The sequence below is a fragment of the Colletotrichum jinshuiense genome, chromosome 1, assembly GCF_051148585.1.
Source record: "Colletotrichum jinshuiense chromosome 1, complete sequence".
Classification (NCBI taxonomy): domain Eukaryota; kingdom Fungi; phylum Ascomycota; class Sordariomycetes; order Glomerellales; family Glomerellaceae; genus Colletotrichum; species Colletotrichum jinshuiense.
In genome coordinates, this window is record NC_139302.1 from 5,206,418 (window position 1) to 5,232,876 (window position 26,459).

Sequence of the window (26,459 nt, forward strand, 5' to 3'; positions counted from 1 at the left end):
TAGTTTCGGATCCTGCCCCCCCTCTCCCCTCTCTCCCCTCTGCTACGGCGCGCGGGTGCCCTTGGCGATGGATCTGACTCACGAAAACTCCATATCTCCTCGGTTGTCCGTACCGGATCCAGCTTAAAGGGAAGAGAGGGGGGGGGCCGCCAAAGACATGCAGTGATGTTGCAGTCGGGGCCCCGGGGGCGACTTTAATGTGGGAGGGATCTGGGAGAGTGCGAGCAAGAGAAGGGAAGGGCAGTGATGGCGCAGAACGGCGAGAATCTGTTGGATCGTGAGTCCTTGCGACCTTGGAGAGAGGATATCTGGAAAAAATTGGATCGAGGCTCGGGACTTCCGCATTGGGTAACCCGAGAGGAGGGACGATGGGCGACAGGGGGACCCTTTTTGTCATCACACGGACGAGCGAGACACAAGCTGGAACGGTCGACGTATCCACCTGCGATGGAGCGTCCGCCGCGGCGATGGGGTATGCGGGCTGAAAATGTAAGGATTTCATAAAGTGCTTTGCATGCCGAAAGTGTGGTCGCTGACTGACAGGAGGAGGGGTCACCCCCATCTTCCTCCCGTCGCGGCTGCGCGGTCTAGAACGGCGTCCGAAACCATCCAAGGAGAGGGGTGGCGGCTTGTTTGGTTCACGGTGGTTGTTCGCTTCCCGGCTCCGGTGTCCCGGGCGGCACGGGATGGCGCGCTCGCACACACACACACACGCACACACACACACATAGCATAGAGTTAAAATGGGATTGGCAATCTAGCGTAGGCGTGACATGAAGATGGTCGACATACCGCATGGATGCTATGATAGGGGACGACGGGGGGAGTTGGTGAACGGACGTCACAGCCTCGCCCAGGATAGAAACACGTGCCTGGGCAGATTGGCTGACGATACGAGCAACACGCGCGTACCATCACACCCGTGGCTGGCCCGTAAGGTACGGAATGGTGATGGAAGACGAGCAGGACGACCGTGGGCAGCGCTCGCTCGCCTGGCCAAATCAGGATCGCCTAGCAATCTGGCAGGGAGAGAAAGGGGAGGGGGGAGGATTTGCGTCAGGAAAGGTAACTCAAAGTCGGACGACAATTCCAGGGCGACGGCGTTCATGTGATAGTGGGGGCCGTTGTGCATCATCGAGCAAAGGGTCGGTCGTCATTGCGTTTGAAGATCCACGGGCCAGTCAGAAACGGAGAGCAGAGCCTCTCAAACGTGTCATCGCTGGGGTGGTGTCGTGTCAACCATTACCTCAAGATAGAAACCACGCAGCGACCAAAAACAGGCTGGTCGCCGGCGTCCGGTGTTAGTGGTGGGAGAGGGGGGATGCTACGGGCTCTGCCCCCTACGTCATTCGGCCTTGCAGCCAACGTCGACCGGTCCGCCGCCGCACCGGTGGTTTGGGAGGGCGCACACCCAGAGGGTTGCACATTTCTGACCAGGTTCCGTGGTTCGGATGTTTGGCCCGGGGGGCATGGGAGTGCCAGATCGGGCTGCGCCACCAGGGCCGTGAGCCAGCCAGCCAGGGGACTGCCCTGATTGTTCTCTCGAGGTTCTCCCGGGCCCTGGAGCTAGCAGGGGGGGAGGGGCCCATGGCAGCAGCCTTCATGGCGCTGCATAGCTGGCGAGAGTCATGCGAAGATGACAATTTGGTCCGGATTGAGTTTCCCGCCAATCCGCGAAAAGAAGGGTGTGCGCGTTTCTGGCTCTGCCAATCTGCCAATCTGCCGTTAACGGTTGATCGGACACACGGGATGGCACCGTGGCACATGGCAGATTTTGGTCGAACGGATGGCGTTTCTTGGGTGAGAACGAGCTTAGATGTTGATGAGCGCGTTCGGGAGCAAGGGGAGAGGGAGGGTTGTGAATGTGAAAGGGGATTGTTCTATTTTTGCGAAATGCCTAGAATAGGAGAGACAAGACAGACAGACAGGTGGGAGGCGAAAATGGCAATTTCTTTAGGAAAAACTCAAGCTAGGCGGCGAGATGACGAATGGTTGAACAAATCACAATTGGCAGTCTGGTTGATGCTGTTATCTCAATCGGCCCTACGGAGGCAGCGATTCGCACAGATGGTCATCGAGTGAGAGGGAGCACCCATCCGGTACAGGTTTGGTGCTAGCTGTCCCTAGCCGCCGCCGCCCGTGCACCCCTCCGAGTCTTTCACACCCTAAACAGGATCATCCTCTCTCCAACACGCCCCCCTTCTTCTTCTTCGATGACACCGGCGACGGGTCGTCAACGGACCTACGCTATTAGCGGAACGGCTAACGTATACGCAGTGTTAGTTCGGATCCCGCCAGGTGTTTGTTGAGAGAAAGCATGGAACAGTTGGGATGCCCGTCCGTCCACTTGGGTTTGGCTAACTTTTTTTTTCTTTCCCTTCCCTCCCCCCCTCCCCCCCTTTACATAGTGGTTTTCCCCGACAGGGCTATCGCCGCCGCCGCGTTCGGGGGGGTTCGTGGGATCGGAGAAATGGAGAGGGCAGAGGGGCGGGAGGCGCTTTTCGCTGAGATTTTCTTTGCCTCAAAAGGGCGTTTGTAATACAGCGGAGGGCGCATTACTTTTTACTGGGTCCTCGAAAGCCAGCTCTTGACTAACGCCCAGGAACAGTTCATGCCATCAAGGCCGTGTTTCTCAAGCTAGCTGGCCCATCAACTGAGAGTTCGGGATTGATGCGCGCACCTCACCTCTGCGGACCGCGCAATCACTCGCTCGGCTCAACTGATAACGACGAAAAACAAGCCCACCGCGCGTCTTGGTCGAGGCACGTGTGATGCGACCCGGCTGCGCTAACAGCTACAGAGGGTCTGCAACCGTCGCGGGAAGAGGCAATGATAGGCGCCGAGGGTGCGGACAGCTCAGCAGAGCTTCTTCGCCTTTGCGGGAGAGGGGTGAGGTGAGGTAAGGTGAGGTGAGGGCGGCATGGGGGTCATTGGCGCGGGCACGGGGGGTTGATGCAGGCCCAGAGACTTGCGCACCTCAGAGAACAGGAGGCCAAGGATTCCTAGCAGGGGTGGGCGATGGGAAATCTTGGAGGGGTGGCACATGTCCATCAAGAGGATTTTTGATTTTCACGGCGGCGGGTTCACACCATACCACTCTGAGTGTCTGTCTGTATTGTGTCTTTCTGGCACTCCCCTCTCACTCACTCGCTCACTCACTCGCTCACATACTCACATACTCACTCATGGGGTACCGTGCTCCCAACTCACTCCGCGCGAGCCACCCCTCATGATTGCCTTTGCTCTCGGGGCGGCCATGAATCAATCAATCAATCCGGCAATGTGCCAACCTATTGGACGTGCTAGTCGTCTTCGATAGGGGGCTCCGCGGCAAGATCCAATCTTTCCCGTCGCACAACAATGCCATTTTTCTAGCGCAAGGGTAAAAACCTTTTGACGGCGCCTACACTTGCACCTGCGGCCGGCACCTGCACGCCTTCCTGTACGTACCTAACCTGACCTCACCTACCGGTACCTGTACACCCGCACCGCACCGCATCGGTACCAGGATCTGCACCGGGTACGTACCCCTTCTCGGTCTCTTTCCTCCCTCTTCCCTCCCTCCCTCTGGCACAGGCACCCTACCTGCGCTAGACGCGCACCAGAACCCAGTCATTCACTCATTCACTCTTTCACTCACTGTACAGTCAGCCAACCCAATGCAATCCGCGCCCGCGCACACACCACACACACTACACAATTACTCACTTTTCAACCACGCCTCCCTCACGTCTGACTTTATCGCCGAATCCACCGCAACATCGACGGTTCTCTCCACTTCTCTCTGACGACTGCTGTGGGCCCCCTTCGTGTTTTTTTCTTCCCTGTCTCCCTCTCTCTCTCTCTCGCCCCGCCAGCCGAGCCCGTCCGTCGTGCTTGGCCATGCCATGGCTAGCACAGGGCCACAACCCACTCCTCCCAGAGCCCGGCGCGACATGGGGCGTACCTGTGGGCGTGGGCGAGCGACGGCGAGGGTGTGGACCAGGACGGACGGGGACAGGACTAGGACGAGGACGAGGACGGGCTTGTCAAGGAACGTCAAACATGGTTCAAGGTCCACGCCTCGATGCGATGCGATGGATGCCGACCCCCAAGCCCAGGGCCCATAACCATCCATACCTACCTACCATACCGAGACTCTATGCCCGCCAATCTTGCGTGATATGGCAAAGCCGCACAAAACACGCCAACTGCCTAGCACCGGGCCCTAGAAACACCAAGCAATGCCCGTGGAGCGTCCGCTCTGCTCGTTGCCCTTCTGATCCAGTTCTCCAGTTCTTCCTCGTCCCTTCCCCGTCTGCTTTTTTGCCATTCATTACGTCCCATCTCTCCGCCCCTTCCGTCTGTTCCAAGCTTCCGTCTCCATTGATCATCCCCTCCTCATCCTCATCCTCATCATCCTCCTTCTCCTCCCTCTCCCACTCTACCAACCTCTCTCTCACCTCTCCCACAATGGCGCCTACCTTTCGTGACTGCTACTGCCGTGCGGTCCACTGAATGCTATACGTCTCCAGTCCAAACACAACCACACCACACTATCTATCCACGACACTAGGATAGGATACTTGGATTCGGTCCATCCACCAACATCATCACAAACAGCCCTACCCACAACTGCTCCCGCCCTGTCGGGCTTCCTCTACTGCTCACACACAGATAACCCGCCCGTCGACGTCGACGATCACCCTCTCTTTTAGTCACCATGTCGGGTTCAAGTCAGAGTTCGGGCCAGGCGAGCTCCAACGACTCGCCGCAGCCGGGCGTATCGCAGAATCCCTTCGAGAACCAGCTCCGGGGACAGCAACAGCAACAACAGCAACAGCAACATAACCTCCAATCCCCGCCGCTGCTGCACCCGAATTCGGCCACGCCGCAGGCCAGGAAGGAAAAGAAGAGGGTCGGCTTCCATGGCGACAACCAGCCGCCAAGCATTGTTATCGACGACGACTACTTCTCCCAAGGAGTCTCGCCCGAAGTTAACCCCTTCGACACGCCGAGGAGAGACACGGATTCTACCCCAGCTGGCGCACCCGATGCCGGGGAGCTGCGCCGCGCACTCACCCAGGTCCTGATCTCCGAGAACCAGGATGCCGGCCCGTCCGAGACACCCCGCCGGCCTCGGCCCGTGCTGCGCCGAAACACCAGCTACGACGCACCGGAAGAGCGGGAAAAGGCCGACCTCGCCGAGCGGACCGCCGGCGAGCGCCAACAGCGATCTGGCATGGAGGCCCGCCAGCGTGCCAACAGGTTGGCCGTTAGCGTCGAGAACTACTCGTCGCCGCCATCCCGCCGCAACTCCATTGACATGGCCTACAACCCCTTCAGCGACGAGGAAGAGGCCGACCACGTCGCCGGCTTGAGCACTGCGCTGGACGGTGCAAACGAGAAGCGTCGCAAGATCCGATCTCGTCCTAGGAAGAACTCGCACAGAGATGCCGAGAACCTCGTCCGGTCGCACACCCGGCGCTCCAAGAAGGGCAACCAGGTACCCAACGACTACTTCAAGTACGAGCCACCGCCGGGGGCACAATCGGGCACGGCCACGCCCACGCTTGAGCAGTCTTACGCACATGACTATGTCCCGCCTCCCAAACAGTATCATGGCGGTATCCTATCTTCTCTTCTCAAGCTGTACAACGAAGGGGGCAGCGGCGGGAGCAGCGGCCGCAACACCCCCGGGTCGAACACCCCAGCGCTGGCGACACCGAACCACTCGCCCCCCGGCTCGATCCCCGCGTCCGCCCCCCCGTCCGCCCCTGGGTCGCCCAAGCCGTCCCGTCCCACCAGTGGCTTGTTCAACTACCACAAGTCCCAGGGCTCCCGCTCGTCCATGGCACTGGCGGAGCTCCTGAAGTCCTCGTCCGCCATGGCGGGGCCGGCATCCAGCGTTTTCAGCCAGGGCTTCACCGAGAAGATTAAACAGGAGCTGCCGCCGAAGCCGAAGAAGAGGAGGTCCAGCGTTTGGGGTGCCTCGTCGCCCAAATCATCCAAGGCCGAGGATAAGATCCGCATCACGAAGCACATTGCCCAGATCTTGTCGAGGCACAAGTATCTGGTCAAGCTGTGCAGGGCGCTGATGCTGTACGGTGCTCCGACGCATAGGCTCGAGGAGTACATGAAGATGTCGGCGCGTGTTCTCGAAATCGAGGGCCAGTTCCTGTACATCCCCGGCTGCATGATTATCAGCTTCGACGACAGCGCCACACACACCACCGAGGTCAAGATTGTGCGCTCTGCCCACGGCGTCGACCTGGGCAAGCTGCGCGACGTGCACGACATCTATAAGCAGGTCGTCCACGATCTGATCAGCGTTGACGAGGCCACCATTATGCTGGACAACATCAACAACCGCAAGCTCAAGTTTGGCAACTGGATGCGCGTGCCGATCTATGGTCTCGCCAGCGCCTGCGTTGCCCCCTTCGCCTTTCAGGGACGCTTCATCGACCTGCCCATCGCTTTCATCCTCGGTTGCATTCTGGGCTGGATGCAGTTGATCCTCGCTCCGAGCAACGAGCTGTATGCGAACGTCTTCGAAATCACCGCAGCCATCGTCACGTCTTTCCTGGCCCGCGCATTTGGCTCCATCAACAACGGCGAGCTCTTCTGCTTTTCCGCACTCGCGCAAAGCTCCATCGCTCTCATCTTGCCTGGTTACATGGTCTTGTGTAGCAGTCTGGAGTTGCAGAGCCACAACCTGGTCGCCGGAAGCGTGCGCATGGTGTATGCCATGATTTACACCCTCTTCCTGGGCTACGGAACCACGATCGGAACCGCGCTTTACGGCATGATTGACCGCCACGCCGAATCGAGAACGACCTGCACCGACCCGCTTAATAGGAACTGGTACTTGCTCTTCGTGCCGGGCTTCACCCTCTGCCTTTGCATTATCAATCAGGCCAAGTGGAAGCAGACGCCGGTTATGATCCTCATCTCGCTTTCCGGCTTCCTCGTCAACAGCTATTCGTCCGACTTCTTCGTGGGGAACCCGCAGATCTCCAATATGCTTGGCGCTCTTACGGTTGGGCTGTTGGCTAACCTCTACTCCCGCCTGAGTCGCCATGCCCACAACCTCTGCCTCGATTTCCTCGACTGGTGGGATCTCCGGATGGCGCCGCGCTTCGTCAGCGCCAGTCGGCGTCGGAACGAGCGCCGCCCCCGTCCGGAAATGTATCAAATGTCCGGCCAGACCGGCGAGGGCCACGGCCCCAGTGGTGTCCACACCCCTGGCGGTAACACGCCTGAGGGCTCGGAGCCCACGACTCCAACGACCGCTGACGCCTTTTCTGAGAAGGCCCAGGACGACGGCGTCATCCCGGAGCGGAAACGGACGGTCGGCTACGGGCTCGCCGCCGCGGCGATGCTGCCTGCAATATTCGTGCAGGTGCCTAGTGGTCTTGCGGCAGGCGGTTCGTTGCTCGCAGGAGTGACGTCGGCGGACCAAATTACCAATAATAATGGCACGACCTCGACACTCAGCTCCACGGATCTCAACAACTCGGCCTTTGCGGTTCTCCTCAGCGTCATTCAAGTCGCCATCGGTATTACCGTCGGCTTGTTCCTCAGCGCGCTTATGGTGTACCCTCTGGGCAAGCGTAGGAGCGGCTTGCTCAGCTTCTAGTATGTGCGACGCGACGCGTCTCTACCACCCCGTGTCAGATTCCCATTGAAGGGCGACTGGAAACGGAGTGCGTTAAAAGATTTGGAGTTGGGCCTCGACGCGGAGAGCATTGGCGCAGGAGAGTTCACGGATTCGAGCGCGGAATTTATCAAAGGGAAGATGAGCATGTAGCGAGGGAGCACAAAGGGGTTTTACTGGACGAGAGAACATGGCGCAGGGCTTTCCTTTTTTTTTTAATTGATGGAAGAGTTTGGCGCCCGGGCAGTCTTTCTAGGCAGGCGCTTGTTTGATTTCCTTCTTTTACAGCATTGCATACGGAGTAACAGCACACAAGGCGCCTCAGTTTGGCGTTCGTTGACGACAGGCATCCCATCCGCTCGATAGAGAGCGTCGGGCAGATAGACAGCATTAGACAGCATTGGACATGTAGAGGTAGAGATAGGCTAATGCATATGAGCCAAGGCTCGAAAAGATTACATTCTATAACAAAATCTCCCTCGTCGTCACGCGTGAAGCCAGGAATTGGTGTGCCTCGGCTTCGTCCACTGGCATGTATCCAGCTTCCCTGGTTCGGTCAGCTGCTTCCAAACCGCAATATTTACTATTAAACTTTGAGGGCACCAACGTACGGCGCCGAGCTATCCGTTGTACGAAGCTATAAACATGCGATGACAGCCTCGAATATACGGGCCTTGAATCCACTTCTGATGTTTGGTGGGGTTCCGTCCCGCACCTGGCTACGACACTGCGTCATGTATTTCACTCTATCTCCGTCCCACTTACAAACCCAGCTTGCACGTATGGATCCTAGGTAACAGCCGTGAACTTTAATTGCTCCTGCATTTTTTTGGGTCCAACGCACAGCTGTTGAGCAAGCAGATTTGTGCCAACGCTGAAAAGTTGAAGGGATTCTCTAAGCAGATGCTATTACCTTTGCAGGCACAACTGTTACTTGCGGTATGGGATTCTCAACTTTAGTTTAGGGCAACATGTATTTCGGTATATTGGAGGTCCCGAGTGGGAACGTTGTATTGTAATCACAAATCCTCCCAAGATCCCCTTCTAAATTCCTCCTCAAGTCCCCGTCCCGTTTTGATGATTTTCAAGGAACTCGTCAACTCCTTAACAGCCGACGTCGCCTGGGGGGATACACTTGCATCCGTCGTTGTAGGGAACGCAGCACTGAGATTCAATCGTTAACAAGTTTTCAATGACGTCGTGCCTTGGGTCTCGTTGCTGCAGAGTCCCCAAGTCTTCGGGAGGAACTCACCCAGGCCCCGGCGCAAGCCGCTCCGACGCCGCCGCAGTTGCTCTTGATGCAAGTCTGTCTGGTTTCGAAGATGCCGGCAGGGTCGGACGCCACCCCCGCCATCGCGAGAGGCGCAACCGCCAAAAGGAGAATCTGGGTGAGAGTGGAAAATTGCATGGTGTCGAGGTTTCTGTGTTTGTAGAGATTCGATGATGGGCCGTGGTCAACGCTGATGTCGTGGTTGTTTTTTCCCTATTTATATACTCCTCCCGGGTGAGTCCTTTGAAAGCGTGTCGGTTTTCGGAGAACGAGAAGACTCCATAGCCTTGGTATGAGTCTGGGGTTGATTGGCAAACGCGAAGATTCAGATAGTCGGTGCTAATTCTTTAGAGTTCGGATCAATATCACGATAGGACCCTCTCTTGCGGCGCGCAGCCTATAACGGCTGGCTGGCCAAGTCTGAATATGCATTCGCTTTCGTTTTTTCGCTTTCGCTCCTCGCTGTTCCCAAGGCCGGGTGTCCACAAGTCCCACACATTTTATTTCCTTATACCTGAAGAGGGAAACAATCGGGACTACCCTGGAATACTGGCATGAATACGAGTAAAGTCTATCAACAGCACGAGTGGGTCGTCTATGGATATTCTAAAGGCCGCTAAAACCGGGTGCTTGTTGCAGAACAACGCTAAGCAGCTTGGCTATATGACCCGGCTTACTACCTATAGTTATTTGTGTTGCATACGGTAGACTACATGACATGTTATGTGCTGCAACACGAGAAAAGGCGCTTCCTTAAACGCGTACTTCGACGCATACTTCCACGCATTCTTATATGGGCTATTTCCCCCACCATAGCATCCTCATTTGCATAGAACTCTCATTTAATGTCTTTTGTTGACATGCAAACTCGCAATTGAAATAATGTTTCAAGTCTTGATACGCCCCGCTTCATAGCATACCTAGGTGGCAAGGCTTGAAAAACTTGATATCCTCAACAGTACTGTAAACCAGAATGAAGCGACGATTACATTTATAAACCTACTGTGTTTGAGGCCTTCAATCACTACGAAGATACAGGAGTTAACAGGCCATTGAAAAACTCAATTCAACAAGTCTAGGCGACTTGGGAACAAATACAGTGGAACGGTTCCCTACGTATCTACAGCAGTGTCGTGTATCCTAGATTGAATGAAACCTGTAAAAAGGAGTACTCTAGATTGTAGGAAATTTAGCATTAGAAGACAGTAAAAGTACTAATACTATTGTTACGTTGCAAACGCACCCAACCTATTTGATGGGTGGCCTTCTTTTACTGGCAAGGAGATTCAAAGAAATACAACATCCAAGGACAGCAACCGTATACGGTATGCGCGGTTCTAGTGACACAGTACTTACACTCTTCCCAAACCCTGGCGCACCTAAACTATACAAGCGAAATGTTGACATCCTGTATATCTACAGTTGCTGGCTCTACGGCGCCAATACTAGGATTCGATCCTAAACTTGTCTAAGCGGATACCTGTGTCCAATACTGCGCTTTTTACGACTCTGAAATGTATCCGTTACATTGTGCCAATCATATGGAACATGTAATCCTCCACTCGATCGTTGAGTAGTTGGAGAGGTCATGGGTGCTGGCTGAGATGATACTGCAGGGCGTGCTGGTTTGTGGGAGGCGGTCGAAGAGGATGAGCCAGTTTGTGAAGACGTAGAGGTGGCGGCCAGGCCACGTGACCTATCAAATCAGCCAAGGTACCGGAGAAGCCATAGGTACCTTAACTTTTCACCTTGCCTATATCAGGACCCTCTCGCCGTCTATATATTTATAGCTTCCACCTCAAAGCTTTCACCTAGGCTGTCTACGACATCATCGCTTACGCGTCATTTCCCGCACTCACATCTCTGTGTAAGTCCCGTCCAGTTGGATACTTTTCTAATCAATAACTCACTGAGGGGAGCACGAGACAGATCTTTAGACGCTGCTCAGCATGTCTTTCTCCTCCTCTGAGGATACAAATGTCTCTTCTTTCGTTGAGGATAGAGACAACTTGCTGGACCGCAAGGAGGTATATTCCGAAGGCCGGCGCCTCCGTCTCAGCCCGCACAAACCGCTTCCTCCGTATGGCTCGCACCTGTATCCGCTCCCAAAAGGCTTGAAAGCGACAGAAATGATGCCGTCTGCGGAGGAAAAGGTGTGCTCACTCACACGACTGGTGTTCGACCCTAGAAACGCGCCTCTGAACCTCGATGAGAACAATCAACATGACAAGGATGCTGAAATGGAAGTCGAGATTCTCCGAATAATTGGTGACAAGCCCGGTTCTGGCTATAACCCTGGTCCTCAGAAGGTCTTGTGTCGCGTCGTCGTTGCGCCATCCACCTCCCCGAGCAACCAAAAGCAGGAGATCCCGATCAAAGGGCAGCTCCTCTTTCTGAAGATTTTCGATGCCTTGTTCTGGCACAAGGTTGTCGATGTAACCAAGCGTCAGTTTAAAGTCACAATTCAGGCCGACTCGGCTTTCAGTGACGAGTTCGGCGCTTACCACTTCCTCTACGAATGTGGGTGCACCGGATTCCCCGACATTGCTCCAGAATTCTATGGGGGATGGACTACCAAGGTTGCGAGCGTCAATTCGATATTCGCAAATCGATTCCGCCACGTTGCTGTTCTCGCGATCGAGTATGTCGATGGAGTCTGTCTGCAAGATCTCTTTTTGCCCACTGGTCCCATTCCGAAGATAGTCAAGCTCTACATGGATAGCTCAGCGCCTGCAAGTTTCAACACCGACCAAGATCAACGCATGAAGATTATCGCGAAGCTCATGGACGGTACCGTCACGCAAGAATTACTTGGCCTCGACCATTGCGAGTTCCATCCGAAGAATGTGATCGTATCTATGCGAAACCAGGGTCAACCGCTGGAGGAACCCCGGGCTGTTCTGGTAGGCTACGGACGCGCACTCGTCGACGATCTGCGGACAGAGCCCGCTAAGTTCTGGAAGCACTTCCCGACGAAGCACCACCCAATCATCCGATTCGGCTGGCATAGACTGGACCCTTTCAAAGGTTGGATCCCTCTCGCATGGCGAGGCCCAGCACACGACGTCGACGATGCGCCTTTGCTCGACAAGTGGATGGTTGAAACATTTGGTCCCTTGACGGACAACCCGGAGTATACCACCTTTACCCCTGAGACACTACCGGTTGACGCCGTGCTCAAGGGACAGCCTTAGAGCGGTGATGCCTCGACCACCACGCCTACTTCGGTTGACTTCTTGGAAAGAATGACAGTCGCCGGTGCAGCCTCATAACTTTGCAAACTGCATGACACTATGGAGAAGAGGCAGTGTTATATAGGCAGTAATGTATATTGACGAACCAAACTACACTGATATTTGTGGTCTTATTTGACCCAGCACCTACTATATTACGTTCATCTTCGGCTTGAACTTTTCCTACCGTCAAGAACACTAACCAGTGCAATACTGTTGGCGTGCGAATCGAATACTTGCCCTGAAACTACACTCGCCTCGCACGGATACGATTGATGCGTCGCTGCATAGTTTCCGGCTTCACCGCAATCTGCTGTACAAACGTTGCAAGAATATCTTGCCGCTCCTCAAACATCCATTTCAGAACCTCAAAGCCCTCAGCTGCCCTGACAACCGACTTGAAAGAGGGATTTTCAAGCAATTCCTCTCCCTCCTGAGCATACTGACTGCCAGGATCATCACAGCCTTGATAGGATACCGAAGCTGCGGAGGATTCAAGGATCTGCTTGGAATTTTCGAAGTGAGCGTCAAAGGTATCCGCAGAGACCAAATCCCAGATCTTCTGTTCGATCAAAATAGATAGTCGGGAAAACGTCTCTTCGCCAAGGCCATAGATGAAGAACTTTCCAAAGTCAATGACGACAAGATCCCTGTGTTCCTGGGGTTTCGGGGGGTAGGCCGCTTCAAAAGCTGATCTAAGGGCCGGGTGCATGGTGCAGGCGCGTGGGGACTTGCCTTCTAGTGTTGGCGAAGTTGCAATACCAGTGACAAGCTTTATCGCGCTGATCGCCATCCAAGAATTGAGCGCCATCTCCTTGGTTCTTGGTACACTCTCGCGTGTTGTGCTGATAATTTTGTGAATCTCATCGAGAGCAGATATGTGGCCTCCTACCACCCCTGTTACTTGTATCTTCGTGGGACCTGCAACTTCCTCTCTGCCCTGCTTCTGAGCATCCCGCCACTCAAACCGCATTCCGCGGTTCTTCCACATTTTCACTCTCTCCATGTTAAATACTTCCAAATCCCTTTTTGCTCTCTCAAACCGCCCGCGACTTCGGACTACAACAAATGATTGAGCATGAGAAAGGGAGTAAGATGTGATTATTCGATGGTGGTGTTTTGACAGGGCGCCGATGCTCACTCGCCACGCCGTCGTCGCAGGGTAGGTTTTCTTGCCCTTTTTCTCCCTTGGTACATGGATTTTGACGATATCCCTATGTGGTGCGTTTTTCAACAGGCTATTCGCGGGGTAGGGAACCTTGAGCCGGTGCATGCTCTCAGCAAAAGGCGATTCCCAGCATCGTGACTCATTGCAAAAGACGACGGCAACTTCCGGGCTGACGGGAAGGACTAAATGGATCTGGTCCTCTGTGGTCATCAATATGAGTTGTGGCCCTGTCTCTTTTATTTCGGTTCCCAAGTAGGACAGCGTGTCGCCTTCGAAATCGACCAGTCGGTCGTTCAAGAAGAATTCGTAGCTATCAGCTGCTTTCCAAATCTGGAGGGCGTAACTCTCAGTGAAGTGCTTATAAGTGTCTTCGGAACAAGTTTCGTCGGCCTTTTCAGCATCTGAGAGCAAGGCCTCATGGCTCGTCTCCAACAGGTAGAGCAAGTCGTCGAGCCAGAACTGGCCAGGATCGCCAGTTCGGCCACGCTTCTTTGCGGCTTCAAACAGTCGTTGATACATGAAGTCGTTTTCGCGGTAAGGACTCATAATCTCGTTCCTGTCCTGCTCGGAGCGTTTGAGGCTAAGGTACATAAACTTGAAGAGAGTGTGAACATCCTTCTCAAAAATATCGATGTGGTCGAGTCCTTCGGTTACGGCGGTTTCGATCTTCCTAAATATCGCGCTAGTATGGCACTCTAACTTGCTGAAAAGATGCTCGATTCTCATCGGATTGGTGTTGCTCCGGTCTTGGTAGAGATTTTGTGCACCACAGGTCTTACCAACTTCTCCAAGACGAAACTGTCCGCTGGACACGTCGTACACATGTAGAATGCCATCTTTCCTGCACCATACTTTCTTTGGTGAACAGTTTGGCCCCGTTACGAGTGGTGACCCTTGGCTATTTGTTGCAGCATCCGTGTAAGCAAACCGCCTAAGGACAAAGCGTGGAATGTAGTGTTGATATTGCATTTCATTTGGTGCCATTGTATGTGTCGTGTAGTGGACGATCAACGTTGTGGTGAGGATGGCAGGTTGGAGGCAGAGGCCGGGGCTGACGCGGGGTCGATGGTTGCTGCCCAAAGGATTGGCGTTGGGTTTGAAGGCCGAAACACCAATAGATGCCGCTCTACATCACTCAGCATGTTGTCACACACAGTATAACGCAGAATGGTGGACTAAAATGTCTCCCGTCGTCTTTGACCGTACTGGCAATCAGTTTCCTTTGCTGGCAAGACGATCAATCGCAGCATTGAAACCCCACGTTACCAACATGCCGTCTCTATACGTGAGTGAGCTCAACATTGTCTTGGGAATCCTTGGTAAAGCAAACCGCTGGCAAATGTTCTGGGACGCTTTAACCCAACGATTCACAGGCGTATGCATTCTGCTCTACGGTCCGGCGGTGATACAATACAGTACGAACACTGATCTTGAACGCTGTGTCCGCGGTTCTGCTAGGGATCTTTCTCGGTCCATTGGCAGCCAGACCCCATAACAGCAGGCAACAGGGCTTGGTGACCTGAGGCCAAACTAATGCCATCACTCCGGTTCGTACCGGCAGTCCTAAGTGCTCCGAAGCTACTTCGAACTGAAATCTTCAATGGTCTCAATCATTTCATGATCGGAGTCCAACTAACTGGTTTCGCACTTGTATGTGTAATGGTGGAATGTCGATATTGTCAAAGTACCTCGCTACAGCTTCCCTAAGCGGGGAATATATCACAGCCGATGTCATCAAGAGAGCCCTACAGGATTGAGTAGAAATAACTTTCTCGCCCACAACGGCACTAAATGCCAAAGTAATCCCACACAGTGAGATGCAAGGATGAAATAAAAAAGGGATGCGAAGATCTGATGGCCCAGAGGCTATCTGAACATACAATGTCGGGGATATTGTGATGCTCTCCAGCTTGATCGTTCGAAGAGTCAAAAGAATGGCAAAGACAGGGGCCAAAACCTGCATCTGAGCTGGTGACATGAGCGCTTTCGTCAGATGTCATGGTTCCTCTTGTGCAGGCTGGCCACACCGGCAACAAAAACTCATAAGAACAACACAAACCAGCGTGATTTTGTCTTTGCTGCGTTTGTATAGTTTTATTGCCACAGGTGCAGAAGCCATGGCAGCCAGTCTTGACGAGAGGCTGCCTGGGGGAGACAGAACCGCCCTTTGCTCGCCTTCACTTGTGCCAAGTTTAAAACAGCCAAAAAGCAGTTATTCATTGGATAGGCTAGTTGGAATCTCAGCGGTCAATGCAGGAAACGGACAGTTCATGTTTGAGCCACACCGCCGCTGATCTGGATCCGGTGACTAGAAGGAGGGTATTACATTTTCAACAAACCCGGAAATGCTGACTAGACAAGCATCAAGGCACTGACGCTCAAGAATGAAGAGCAGACCTGCGCAGGCAACTCGCATTCTGGAGCGCTAAATGAATGTATTCCATGATGCTTGTCATGACAGCCTGGGGCTTCCGCTGTGCACTGGCCACTAACTCCGATCTGAGCGGATTGAATATTACCCGTTGTATCTGGCGCAATAACCTTACATGGAACTACACGTCGCGAGTGTAGGGCACAGGAGGAGCGACGAGAACTGTCCATGGCTAATATCTGGAGGCAAACAGGAGGAGCCTGGTCCGTGACATGGTCGGCCGAGTCTAAACCTGCCGGATAGCCCACCCAACTTCAAAGTCAGAGTCCTGGGCTCGATAGAGGAGGGACGTTTGGTTCCAGGACAAGTGAAGGATGGGCGATGGGTCTATTCTTCCCATCAATAAGGAACATGTCATTGACCAGGCTTCAGCCTCGGTTGCGGCCTGTAAGCCGCAGCTCCTCAAAGACAAAGGCGTGGGCGAAAGGGACGAGCCGCAAAGCCGACGGCCGTCCCGGGGAGAGAATCGAAGGCGTCGGCACCCGCTCGTCCGGAACCGCGGGGGGAGCAGACCACCACCGCTCAACATCACACCACCGGCCGTCGGGCGGGAAACGATTTGGGGGGGATTGGGGAAACACTTGCCGTGGCCGCAGAAGCGAGGGCATGCCTCCTCCCCCCCTGGAGGGATCGTGTACCAACGGACAACATCCGAAAGGAATCACCCCCCTGAGACGCCTCCCTCGAACCTTGCCCTGCGGCTTCCTGCACTGGTCTTCCCGTCCCGAAGGGAACAAAAGGGGGCTATGTCGATGTCGGCAGGGGGGACTTTTACGGGCATTCGGTCGTCTAGCGTATGCGCCAAGGAGGCGCGTGCGAACGAAATAATTTTTCTTGCATTCGCCATCACCGTGTTCGTGATGATGGTGTTTTGGGGATGACGGTGGGGCAACATTATCGCAATGTCTTTTTTCCCACTTCGTGCTCCTCCGTTCTTCGTCTCCAAATCCCGCAGTAATGAATGCCCTTGGCGGAGTCAAAGTCTCGAATTGCCCAAATAGGAGATATATTATGCACACGGAAACAAGAGAAGAGAAAATTGGGACATGGCCAAGTCGTCGGGCTCGCGATGGGGACCCCCCCGGCCGGGGAAGGGGACTGCACGCGCCTGGTGCAGTCCGTTTAGTCGTTGAAGGAAATTCGCAAACAAAGAAAACTCGCATTACTCTACACTAGCTGGTGTACAGTGCTCTAGTGTGCACTTTACCCCACGTCCACCACTAGCTGCCACCACCACGAGATAATATAGACCGCCGGTCATCTCTCCGCGTCCTGTCCTCGCCCCCAAGATCCACCCGCCCCTCTCCTCCCTCCCTAACCCTCATCGAGAAGAGCGGAAAACAGGGGAGGGGGGCTCTGGAATTCATAATCAGGTTGGGAGGAGCTGGGGGGGATTTGGGTCGAATCCGAACGTGGGGCACGCCCGGGGGGGACGTGCGGACCCGTTGAAAAAACATCTCGAAAAGGCCCTCCTCCTCCTCCGGTTCCACCGCGGGCGCCAAAAATCTTTCTTGGGTGTGGGCGGCCCTGCGTACGTGCGCGCACTCGTTTGCGCGAGCGGCCCCGTCGCGACGTCCCGCTATCGTACGAGTATGATCTTGGAACGTGGAACCCCCCCTCCCTCTCCCCGCGGATATTGTAGTGTACGCAGGTTTTCTTGCGTGGAGATAGGGAGGGTAGAAAGAGAGATTAATAAACAACCGATGTAATTAGAGAGGGCCTTACGGAGCAGGGCATCTCGGGGTAAGGGAGCCCGGGAGTAAATTGAGATCTGGGGACGCGGGTCCGCGGGGGGGCAAGGTGAGAAAGAAGAAAAATTGAGATTCTGTGATGATGGTGGTATGATTACGATGTTATGCTGCCACTGGGCGAGGGCCCAAAGAGGTCTGCAGCAGCACCATTATCCCGTCAAGGCCAGGCAGGTCCTTGACTGACTCATTGCAGCAGATGAAGGTTTTCGTAACCCGTCCGGCCGGGGGTGGGCGAACAGACTTTCTTTCTGGCCAGGGCGGTATTAAATTCTCAGCATAAAAGTTCCCTTTGGGAGATGAACTCGACGCCACAGCGGCGGTCGTGGTACGGGGTTTTATTTTTGTTTTGATAAAATGATGACTGGCAACAACCTTGAAGACCCCCCGGGGCAGGCGTGTTAATGACCTCTGTTGTCATTGAGGTAGGTCCCGGGATGTGGGCGACTCTGGCTCTCTCAACGCAACTTCACATGACAGAGAGGGGAAAAAATATAAGGGGGGGGGTTTGGAAGAGAAAATAAAAAAAGACGCAATATATAAAACAAAATAAAACAAAATTTCGAGAGTTGCGACCTTTTGGGGGAGAGACCACTCGAACAGGAATTTAGAGCCGGCCGCCACCCCTCTTCCAACAGCCTTCTCGCTTTTCTCGGCTTCTACCAGTCCCTCGAACTTATTTCTCAAAAGTAGCCGACTGCCGGTTATTGGGAATCGGAGCTTTTGTCTTGATTAATACCCATTTGCCAAGACTTAGTGGAGAAGAGAGAGCGTGTGTGTGTGAAAAAATGAAAAAATAATGTAAAAGTCTTCTTTCCATCTGGGCAGAGCGGTGGACCGAGGGCATCGGGGGGGCCCCGCACAGTTCGGGAATCGGGGAACCAAAGTCCAAAGAGAATGACTAAGCTGCCGTCAAAGCCAAGACGACGTCGCGCCGGCTAGCAGACCACCACAAGCTTCACGCCGAGCCTGGGCAGGTTGCTGGCGTCTCTGGGCGTGCGAAGCTTATCCGGAGAGCAAAGTTTAAAAACACAAATGTCACATCAAGGTAATTGAAAATCATCACTAGTAACGTTCACGTTCGGGCGTGTGTGGATGCATGTGTGTGTGTGTGTGTGTATAACAAAGTTTATTTGTATTCATTCAATTCGATCGTGGTTCATTCGCGCCGTAGCGCTTCCATGGGTATTGTGTGGCTTCCAACCACAGAGGCTTTCCCGCCTCCCCTGTACTTGCTATCCAAATCCAGAAATTTCCTGTGCAGTATATCCCAATGACATCAAAACTGTTTGTCGCTAGGTCCAGCAGCGACCTAATCGGGCCGTCGGCGCTTTACGCCTTTGGCACGGTCTCGATGTTGGCGGCACTGATGCTGCCCTTCTCCTCGTCGTGGTCGTCAATCTCCTTGGCCTCGACGGCCTCGCCCTGGACACCGGCGACGGCGTGCTCGAAGCTGCGGCCGCGGCGCTCGGGTCCGAACATGGTGGTGACGACAATGCCGAGGGCGATGATGGCCGTCGCGATACCCATGACGGGGCCGTAGGCCTCGACCTTGTGGCCGGAGGGGGCCGTGACGAACGTCTTCTCAGCGATGGCGTTGACGATCTGAGCAGAGGGGGAGGAGATCATGTTGCCCAGCTGGTAGGTGATACCGGGGAACGAGGAGCGGAAGGCGGGGGGCGAGAGCTCGTTGAGGTGGATGGGAATGACACCCCAGGCGCCCTGGACGAAGAACTGCATGAAGAAACCGCTGGCGCTGAGGCTGCGCTCGCCCAGGGGCAGGATCCAGGCGGGGATCATGGCGGCGGAGATGAGGGCCGACACGATGATGGCGCGGCGACGGCCGAAGAACTGGGACAGGTAGCCGATGATGGTTCCGCCAACACAGGCGCCGGCCTTCATCAGGATGGAGGCGCGGGAAGCACCGGCGTTGTCCATCTCCTTCTGGGCGATCATGAAGGTGGTGTACGAGTCTTGCGAGGTGTGGGAGTAGTAGTTGAACCACGTCATGAGAATGATGCAGTAGACGCACATCTTCCACTCCTGGGCAAGCATCTTCTTGGTCTCCCTCCAGAAGGCGCCGGGGGAAGCAGTCTTCTTGCCGTGGGCCTTGGCCTCGAGGAACTGCTGGGACTCGGGGAAGGCGACACGGACGAGACCGACGGCGATGGAGATGCCGGCGGCGATCCAGAAGACCGTCTTCCAGGTCTCGACACCACCGCCGACGCCGAGGTTGGCGCACGCGGCGAGGACGTAGCCGAACGAGTAGCCCTGTTGGAGGATACCGGACATCAGACCGCGAGCGTTGGAACTGAGAGAAATTGTTAGCAGGCGGTTTTTGGAACCCAAAGAGCAAGGGCTTCTTCAACGTACGGGCAGTGCTCAAGAGCCATGGCGATGGCGTTTCCGTAGACACCTCCCATGAAGAGGCCGAACAGGCTGCGCACAGCCAGGAACTGCTGGAAGGTGGAGCTGTAGATGGTGGCGATCTGCAGGAGACCGAGGATGATCATGTTGAGAACCATGGGCCACTTGCGGCCGTACTTGTCTCCGGCCAAACCGAAGGCGGCGGCGCCGACGGAGCGAAGCAGGAGGGTCAGGGTGATGGCGGTGGTGATGTCCGTCTTTGAGCGGTCGTAGTACTTGGCCAGCTTGGTGGTCTGGATGGAGAGGGCGTGGAAGTCAAAGGCATCGGCGGTCCAGGCGCAGAAGCCGCAGACGAAGAAGAGCCAGTCGCGGGCGCTAAGCTGGGCCATGAGGCTGATGGGGTTCCTGATGGGATCGGGGTCCTGCCATTCCGTGTGCGTCTCGCCCGACGGGCTGACGACGACGGTGCGCTGCTTCCAGATGAAGAGGTCGCTCAGGGACTGCTTGGCCGTGGCCAAGACGCCCTTGGCGACGGGGTCGGCGGGCTGAGCTGTCGACATGATGGGGGGTGACTGTGTGATTCTCGCTCTACAGAAGTTTCTCTGAGACTATCTGGAGCGGTGCGGAGGAAGAGATGATTGGAGGCCGAGGAGGAGAGAGGAAGAGATGTGGCACGACTGACAGAGTTCGACTGAGATGAGTTTGGGGAAGGGGCACAGGCTTCTTCAAATAGTCGGGCGTGGCCTTGATGGCCGTTGAGGTCGACGAATCACCGAGCGGCCCAACGTCTCGGGGCCAAGAGTTCAGCATGCATGGGGTTCGGGGTGGAGAGAGTGGTTTCGAGAGCAAGGAGAGCAAGGAAAACAAAGAATGGAGGCGTCGAGGGTCAGGGAGACCGGGATGGCACCGACGGTCTCTCACGGTTTCGCAAACGATCATCTCCCATGATGGAACGCTGCAGCGAAGCGTGATGATTAGTGCGGGCACGCTGGCCAATGGCGGGAAAGGAGCGTCTGATGGATGCGTGGGGAGGTCGGAGTCGACGATGCGGGGTCGGGGAGGGACAGGAGCATGAGGAGAAGGGCTGGGAGTAGTGCGCAGGACGTGAGGGGAGGGAGCGTTGGTGGGAGCTAGAGCTCCTAGAGGAGCGTTCAGAAGAGTCTCGAAGCAGGCAAGGGGACGGGGGTTTGATGAGGCTGGGGTGTCATGTCGGCGAGCCAGGCTAGGAACAGCTAGGAACAGAAAAGACAGCTAGGGTTCACGACGAGAGTACGAGGGCGCGGGCCATAGTGGGATATTGCACACGGTAGTGCGAAAGTAGGACACTAACACACCATGTACGGCATTCCAGGCGTGCGGGAGACGGGCTTCCCTCCGGCACATGATGGACCAACCCATGGTTCATGGGGTACCTTAGGTAGGTAGGGGGGCATGGCAAGCCCTAGTAGGGTTTCGAGCCTTGGATGAGCTGGGTGCGTTAGTTTGTCATGATGGGCCAAGTGTCCGAGCCAGCATGTCCAAGTACGGCTAGATGAGGTGCGAGATGAGCCGGGGCGGGATCCAACGCAGCTCGAGAATCCACTTGGAGTTGCCGGCCAAACACCCTCTTTCGGCTCCATGATGAGCTTCATCTCGCATTAGTGAGAGAGAAAAAGAGTGTGTGAGAGAGAGAGGAGCGAGAGACACGACGACAGGGTGTGTTTAGTCGCGCGACAAGTCACACGCACTTTCTTTGCAGTTTACGGTTTCGGTCAGGGTGCAGAGTGTACTGTAGCAGACCAGAATAGGAAGTTGTGAAACAAAACAGAGGTTGTGGCTTGGGGGGCAGCGACCGAAATAACGATGAGGGAGTTGGCGATATGCTTGTTGTGCTTGTGCTGTAAGAGCAGTGTAAGAAGCGGATGGGGATGAGGCCAAGAATAAGCAGAGTGGAACGCTAGGAATAGCAACGGGGGGTGAGAGGTTGGCGAGCCGCGCAAATGCAGCAGCAGAAGAACCAACAGGGAGACAGCAGGGGGTACGCAAGAGAGGAAACAGCTCAAGAGAGAGAGCAAGAAAAGTTTTCTGAGGGTCCAAAAGTGAAAAAAACGTTTTGCGCCTCATACACTCGAGCAGTCTTGGCCGTCCGTGTTGGGGTCTGGTCTGTGGGGAGAGGGAGGAAGGGAGATGGGGACAGCCGAGGTGGTGTTGCATCACGACCGAATCCTTCAAATGGAGCGGAATGGAGATGGAGGGAGGAGGAGGGAGGGGAGGGGGGAGGAACTGGTGGTGGTGATGTTTCTGCGAGGTACGTACTGTCCTGTCCTCTGCTGTCTCCGACTGGAGAGACGAAGGTTTCCGGGAAGGAGAGGTGAATGAAGGGAGTGAAGGAGGTACGTAGCCCTCTGGTCCTGACCACGTGCCCACGAATGCCTGCCTTTCGGCAGATGTCTCTGCTTGCATGCACATGTCTTTCTTGTATTTGGTAGGAACCAAGCGCGAGAGGAGGCAAGATCGCTCCTGGCCCATCGTTTCCGTCCTTCCTTCCTTCCATCCTTCCTTGTGCATACCTTCCCGAGTCAAGATCAAACTCCCTCGGGGTCGACGTTGCTCCCCTCGCGCCTCCTGCCTCTCTCTATTGCCTGCCTCTCGCCTCCTTCACTCTCTCGCGCCTGCACTTGCGATGGATGGGTGCACTTGGGATGCACTTGGGACGCACTTGCTTTACCCTAGCCTGCACCACACCCGCCCTCGGCACGCTAGAAAGGCAGCCACGACAGCAACCAGGTGCAAGCGCGACTCCGCGGGTGTGGGTGTGCGAGAGAGGGAAAGTGTGTGTGTGAGAGTGAGTAAGTTTGGTGCACAAGTAAAGTGCAGGTGCAGGGATGGGGTGCGCTCGCCAGACGTAGGCCAAGACCCAACGGGCGATGACTCTGCCAAGAAAGTGCTTGTATCCAGCTCGGCAAGCCATCCCGTCACGCCAAGTTGCTCGGCGCTGCGAGGGGGATGTCCATGTCGCCGCACTACTGACGACATTGACGACATTTGATGGGAAGGTGAAGACGGCCCTTTGGAGAGCAAAAAACACAACACTTCCAGACGAGCGGTTCGTGAGATCAAACGAACCGCCATTTGACAGGTCTGACAGGCGCGACAGATAGCCGACACGACCCCATAGAACGGGGCGGAAACGCACTAGGACCGAGCGTCCCACCGTACAAGAAGGAGGGGGGGACGAACGCTGGGGAATTAAGCTTAACGGCCGCTGTGGTCTGATGCCAACCGCCAGCACCGGCCGCAATCTGACATTCTGCGGGCACTTGACTTGGGCTAGCAAAAGTAAAAAAATAAAAATTAAAAAGGAAATGCAGAGCTCGTCTTCTAGTCCGCACCCCTTCTTGGCAGCCAATAAGACGCCCAAGTCCGTACAATCCGACAGCAAATTCGCGCACCGATGCAGCCACCGTCGTGTCGTGCTGCCAGCGTCAGCCGTCCATGGTCCATGGTCCAAGGTCTGGTCCATATGGCCGCACATGCCACCGGTCCGTTCGCTCTGCAGTCCGCCCATCCATCATCCACCCATCTTCCCCCAGTCCCAGACCCCGTTCTCCCCCCCATTCCCCATTTCCCCCAGAGCATCGTCCGTCCAGCTAACGTCGGCCCCCTAAAATTGGCCAGTCGAACCGGCGCCAATGGTCAAAAACCTTGCAAAGAAGGGGTCACGCACTTGGGCCGTCGTTCGGGACCCAGTCCCACCCCCACTGCCACTCGCTGACACTCTCCACCGTGTTTTGGGCCGCGAATGCTCTCGCAGAAAGCGCCGGACACTAGCAGCGTCGACCGGGGGCCCTTTCGGTCGGACCCAAGACCGACAGCGCCAGTCCCCGCTCTTTTCGTCGACTCTCGGCCATCTTCCGGCTGCCTTTCTTTGGCCCCCCGGCCTGTCGTTGCTTCCCCTCGTACACTTGCGACCCTCCCAAGACCAAGGGACCGTCATCCAGACGCCCTCACCCGCCGTATGTTGGACGTTCACGAGGCCACTTCTCCATCTCTCCATTCTTTGTCCCCGGGTTCCAGTATTCCGTCTCCAGTCTGGTGTAGAGTCATCCATCCGCCTGGGCCCTTTCCATCAATCCACCTCATTTCGAGTCATGCTGGGTCAGTCTGCTCCGGCTTAGCGCAACCCCTTCGCCGGGCGTCGGTCGGAGACCAGACCACGACAACACACTTCGTCAACCATTGCCAAGCCATTGTGCACCCACAACATACCGTGCGTGCCCTCCAGATTGCTGCCATTTACCAGGAAGGACTGTGTAAGAAGGTCAGCCCGCGCATTACGCACCTCATTCGTCACGTCCGGCCTGATTATGTGCAGTACCAATAATGTCCGGCTAACGAAGAGATGCAGATGCGACCCGCCCGACACGACACTGACCGATCCGAGCAGAGCGTGGGCGACCATTCCGCTCATTCACCTGGCCTGGCCTCGTCTTTCTCGTCTCCCATGGCTCGCTCTCTCTCTCGCCTCGGCTTGCCCCCCCAGCGTCTGCACTAGCCCCGGAACGACGCCGTATCGTGAGAGACATCGGTCCGCCCATCAGCACGAATGCACGACCGCACCCTGCTTTCCCCATGCTCATCTCCATCACCATCTCCGTCTCCCCGCCTCTCCAACCAGAATCTCCCTTCCAACCCCAACCCCGAATCTCCCTTCGCGGAGACAAACGGGTCCACCCCCCTTTGACAAACCGGGTCCTTTTCGCGTGCTCGCCACCTGTCTGGCCATGCGCCTGCCAGCCAGCGCCGTCGCATCACCCCACCTCCATCACCACCCACCCACCCACCAACCGACCACGATGCACCGTCGCGTACCCTGACACTTACCGCAACCAGGCAAAATTCATCTGCAAGCGCATCTCCCGGGTGTTTCGAGATTCCCTTCCAGCCTCTCGGCCTCTCTCTCTTATCGAGCCCGGCATGCTACCGCGGGGTGCTGCTACCCTGGGAATCTTGTCTCGCAGCGTAACGGCCCCAGATGTCGTTGCCATCTGGGTCGCCTGAATCGTCCAGAGCCCGCTGCTCCTGAAATCGGAACGGCGGTGAGCCAGCAGCCGTATCTTTGCCATGCCGTCCATTTGCCTTTGCCACTGCATCTGGCGGCGAGAGAGGGCGCGGTAGATGTCAACCAATCGGGCTGTATCTCCAACCACCCGGCCAGGGCATTGCATTGCTGCAGCGCCCGTCGACCCCTCGGCCCTCGAGCCTCCCGCTGCCCCGGCCGCTGTCTCAATGCCAGACTATCTAAACGCTAGCCCTCTGCAACGCTTCTAGAAGCCGGGGAGGCCAAATGCCCGTATCTTTGGAATGCGTTTCGACTAGCTTCCCAACCTCGTTATCTCTGGGAGTTTATCGCTGCGACGCCATCCGTTGAACATGCCCTGATTGGATGGGGAAGGGGGTGCCCTCTAAGTTTGTTTCGAACCACGGGTCATGTCAGAGAACGCCTGGCCTGTGACGCACCCGTCCGTGCTATGTGCAACATTGGGAGTAGCATGCGACGAATCTGCTGTGTTTCTTCAGGGTCCGTCACATGTATGTTGCGTTGAATTACTAAGATTAGATGGCAGCACCAGCAAACAACAGAACATGGGTAAGCGGATCAGTTTCAACTTCAGATCAATACGCTCATTGGGACGAGTCACCTCCGTCCGCACCCCTGGCCCGAAGCCATTTCAAGCAACCAAAGGTCCAATACAAGAAACGCCAAGGCCCCGAGCCCAATATTCCCATTTCCTTGGCCGAGCCTTCACTCGATATCGACATTGTGGCCGCTTTTGCCCTCCTGTGCTTGGCGTCAACTCCGACAACGCATCCACGATAATACCTCATGCGCTACTAAGCGCCTTTGCCATGAGTCGCCACTCCGACGAAGCCTGGATGAAGGAGAGGGGGGGGGGGGGGACTTGGCCTACGCACCGTCAGCGCGACCGTGGAACTCGCTCGTCGTGCTTCGGCCGACTCAACCCCGATCGTACCCACCCGATGCCATCTCCCCTCGAGCCGCCCGCCTACCGAGCGCCTGTCGGGTCGGTCGGTCCTGTCTCACCGGGAGCCCGTCTGTCGTCCCGGGACATATTCGTGGACCGCGACCCTAAGAAAAGGCTGATATTTCTCGGGGCGGCTTCACCCACACGCCAAGGTCCCCCTCATACTGACGGCCATTCGGTTACCTAGTGCGGAGCCGTGTGAAGTCGGGAACCATGATGATCGACATGTGTATTTGCTAAGAAATATTCGGAATCCTGCTGACATTCTCGTAGATCCGGGGATATACGGAGATTGCTGGCACCTCGACAGCACACTGCGTCTCTTGGCCCTCTCAACAGCGTCCTTTTGTCATGTCACGATCCACCGGACCACCCGGGGAAGCTCCAGTGCCTCCCAGCACGGTGGCACCCCGGAGTTGGAGAACAACTGGGCCGTACCCCGGGGTGCGTCCCGCGGGGTGGCAAGCGCGCAAAGAGAGTATGCAGCAGGGCATCTTCTCTCCCTTACCCTCTCTCTCCATATCTCTCTCAGTGTCTGTCTGTGTTTCCATTTGAGGCTTGGCTCTGCAGTGCATCATTC

General features: G+C 55.7%; 4 protein-coding genes across 4 annotated transcripts; 2 read left to right on the top strand and 2 right to left on the bottom strand.

The window, feature by feature from the left end:
• Nucleotides 1-4,702: 4,702 nt before the first annotated feature.
• On the top strand, nucleotides 4,703-7,618 carry EsH8_I_001357 (threonine/serine exporter family protein; the record flags this gene model as incomplete). The annotated part of the gene is made up of 1 exon (XM_083268770.1): nucleotides 4,703-7,618. One exon carries the CDS (start codon nucleotides 4,703-4,705, stop codon nucleotides 7,616-7,618), a length of 2,916 nt encoding a protein of 971 aa, XP_083119208.1.
• Nucleotides 7,619-10,855: 3,237 nt separating this feature from the next.
• On the top strand, nucleotides 10,856-12,100 carry EsH8_I_001358 (uncharacterized protein; the record flags this gene model as incomplete). The annotated part of the gene is made up of 1 exon (XM_083268771.1): nucleotides 10,856-12,100. One exon carries the CDS (start codon nucleotides 10,856-10,858, stop codon nucleotides 12,098-12,100), a length of 1,245 nt encoding a protein of 414 aa, XP_083119209.1.
• A 286-nt stretch (nucleotides 12,101-12,386) lies between these two features.
• Nucleotides 12,387-14,033, bottom strand: EsH8_I_001359 (uncharacterized protein; the record flags this gene model as incomplete). Its single annotated transcript, XM_083268772.1, has 1 exon — nucleotides 12,387-14,033. The coding sequence occupies one exon, from the start codon at nucleotides 14,031-14,033 to the stop codon at nucleotides 12,387-12,389; it is 1,647 nt and encodes a 548-aa protein (XP_083119210.1).
• Nucleotides 14,034-18,818: 4,785 nt separating this feature from the next.
• On the bottom strand, nucleotides 18,819-20,413 carry EsH8_I_001360 (major facilitator superfamily domain-containing protein; the record flags this gene model as incomplete). Its single annotated transcript, XM_083268773.1, has 2 exons — nucleotides 18,819-19,797; nucleotides 19,860-20,413. The coding sequence occupies 2 exons, from the start codon at nucleotides 20,411-20,413 to the stop codon at nucleotides 18,819-18,821; spliced, it is 1,533 nt and encodes a 510-aa protein (XP_083119211.1).
• Nucleotides 20,414-26,459: the final 6,046 nt, after the last annotated feature.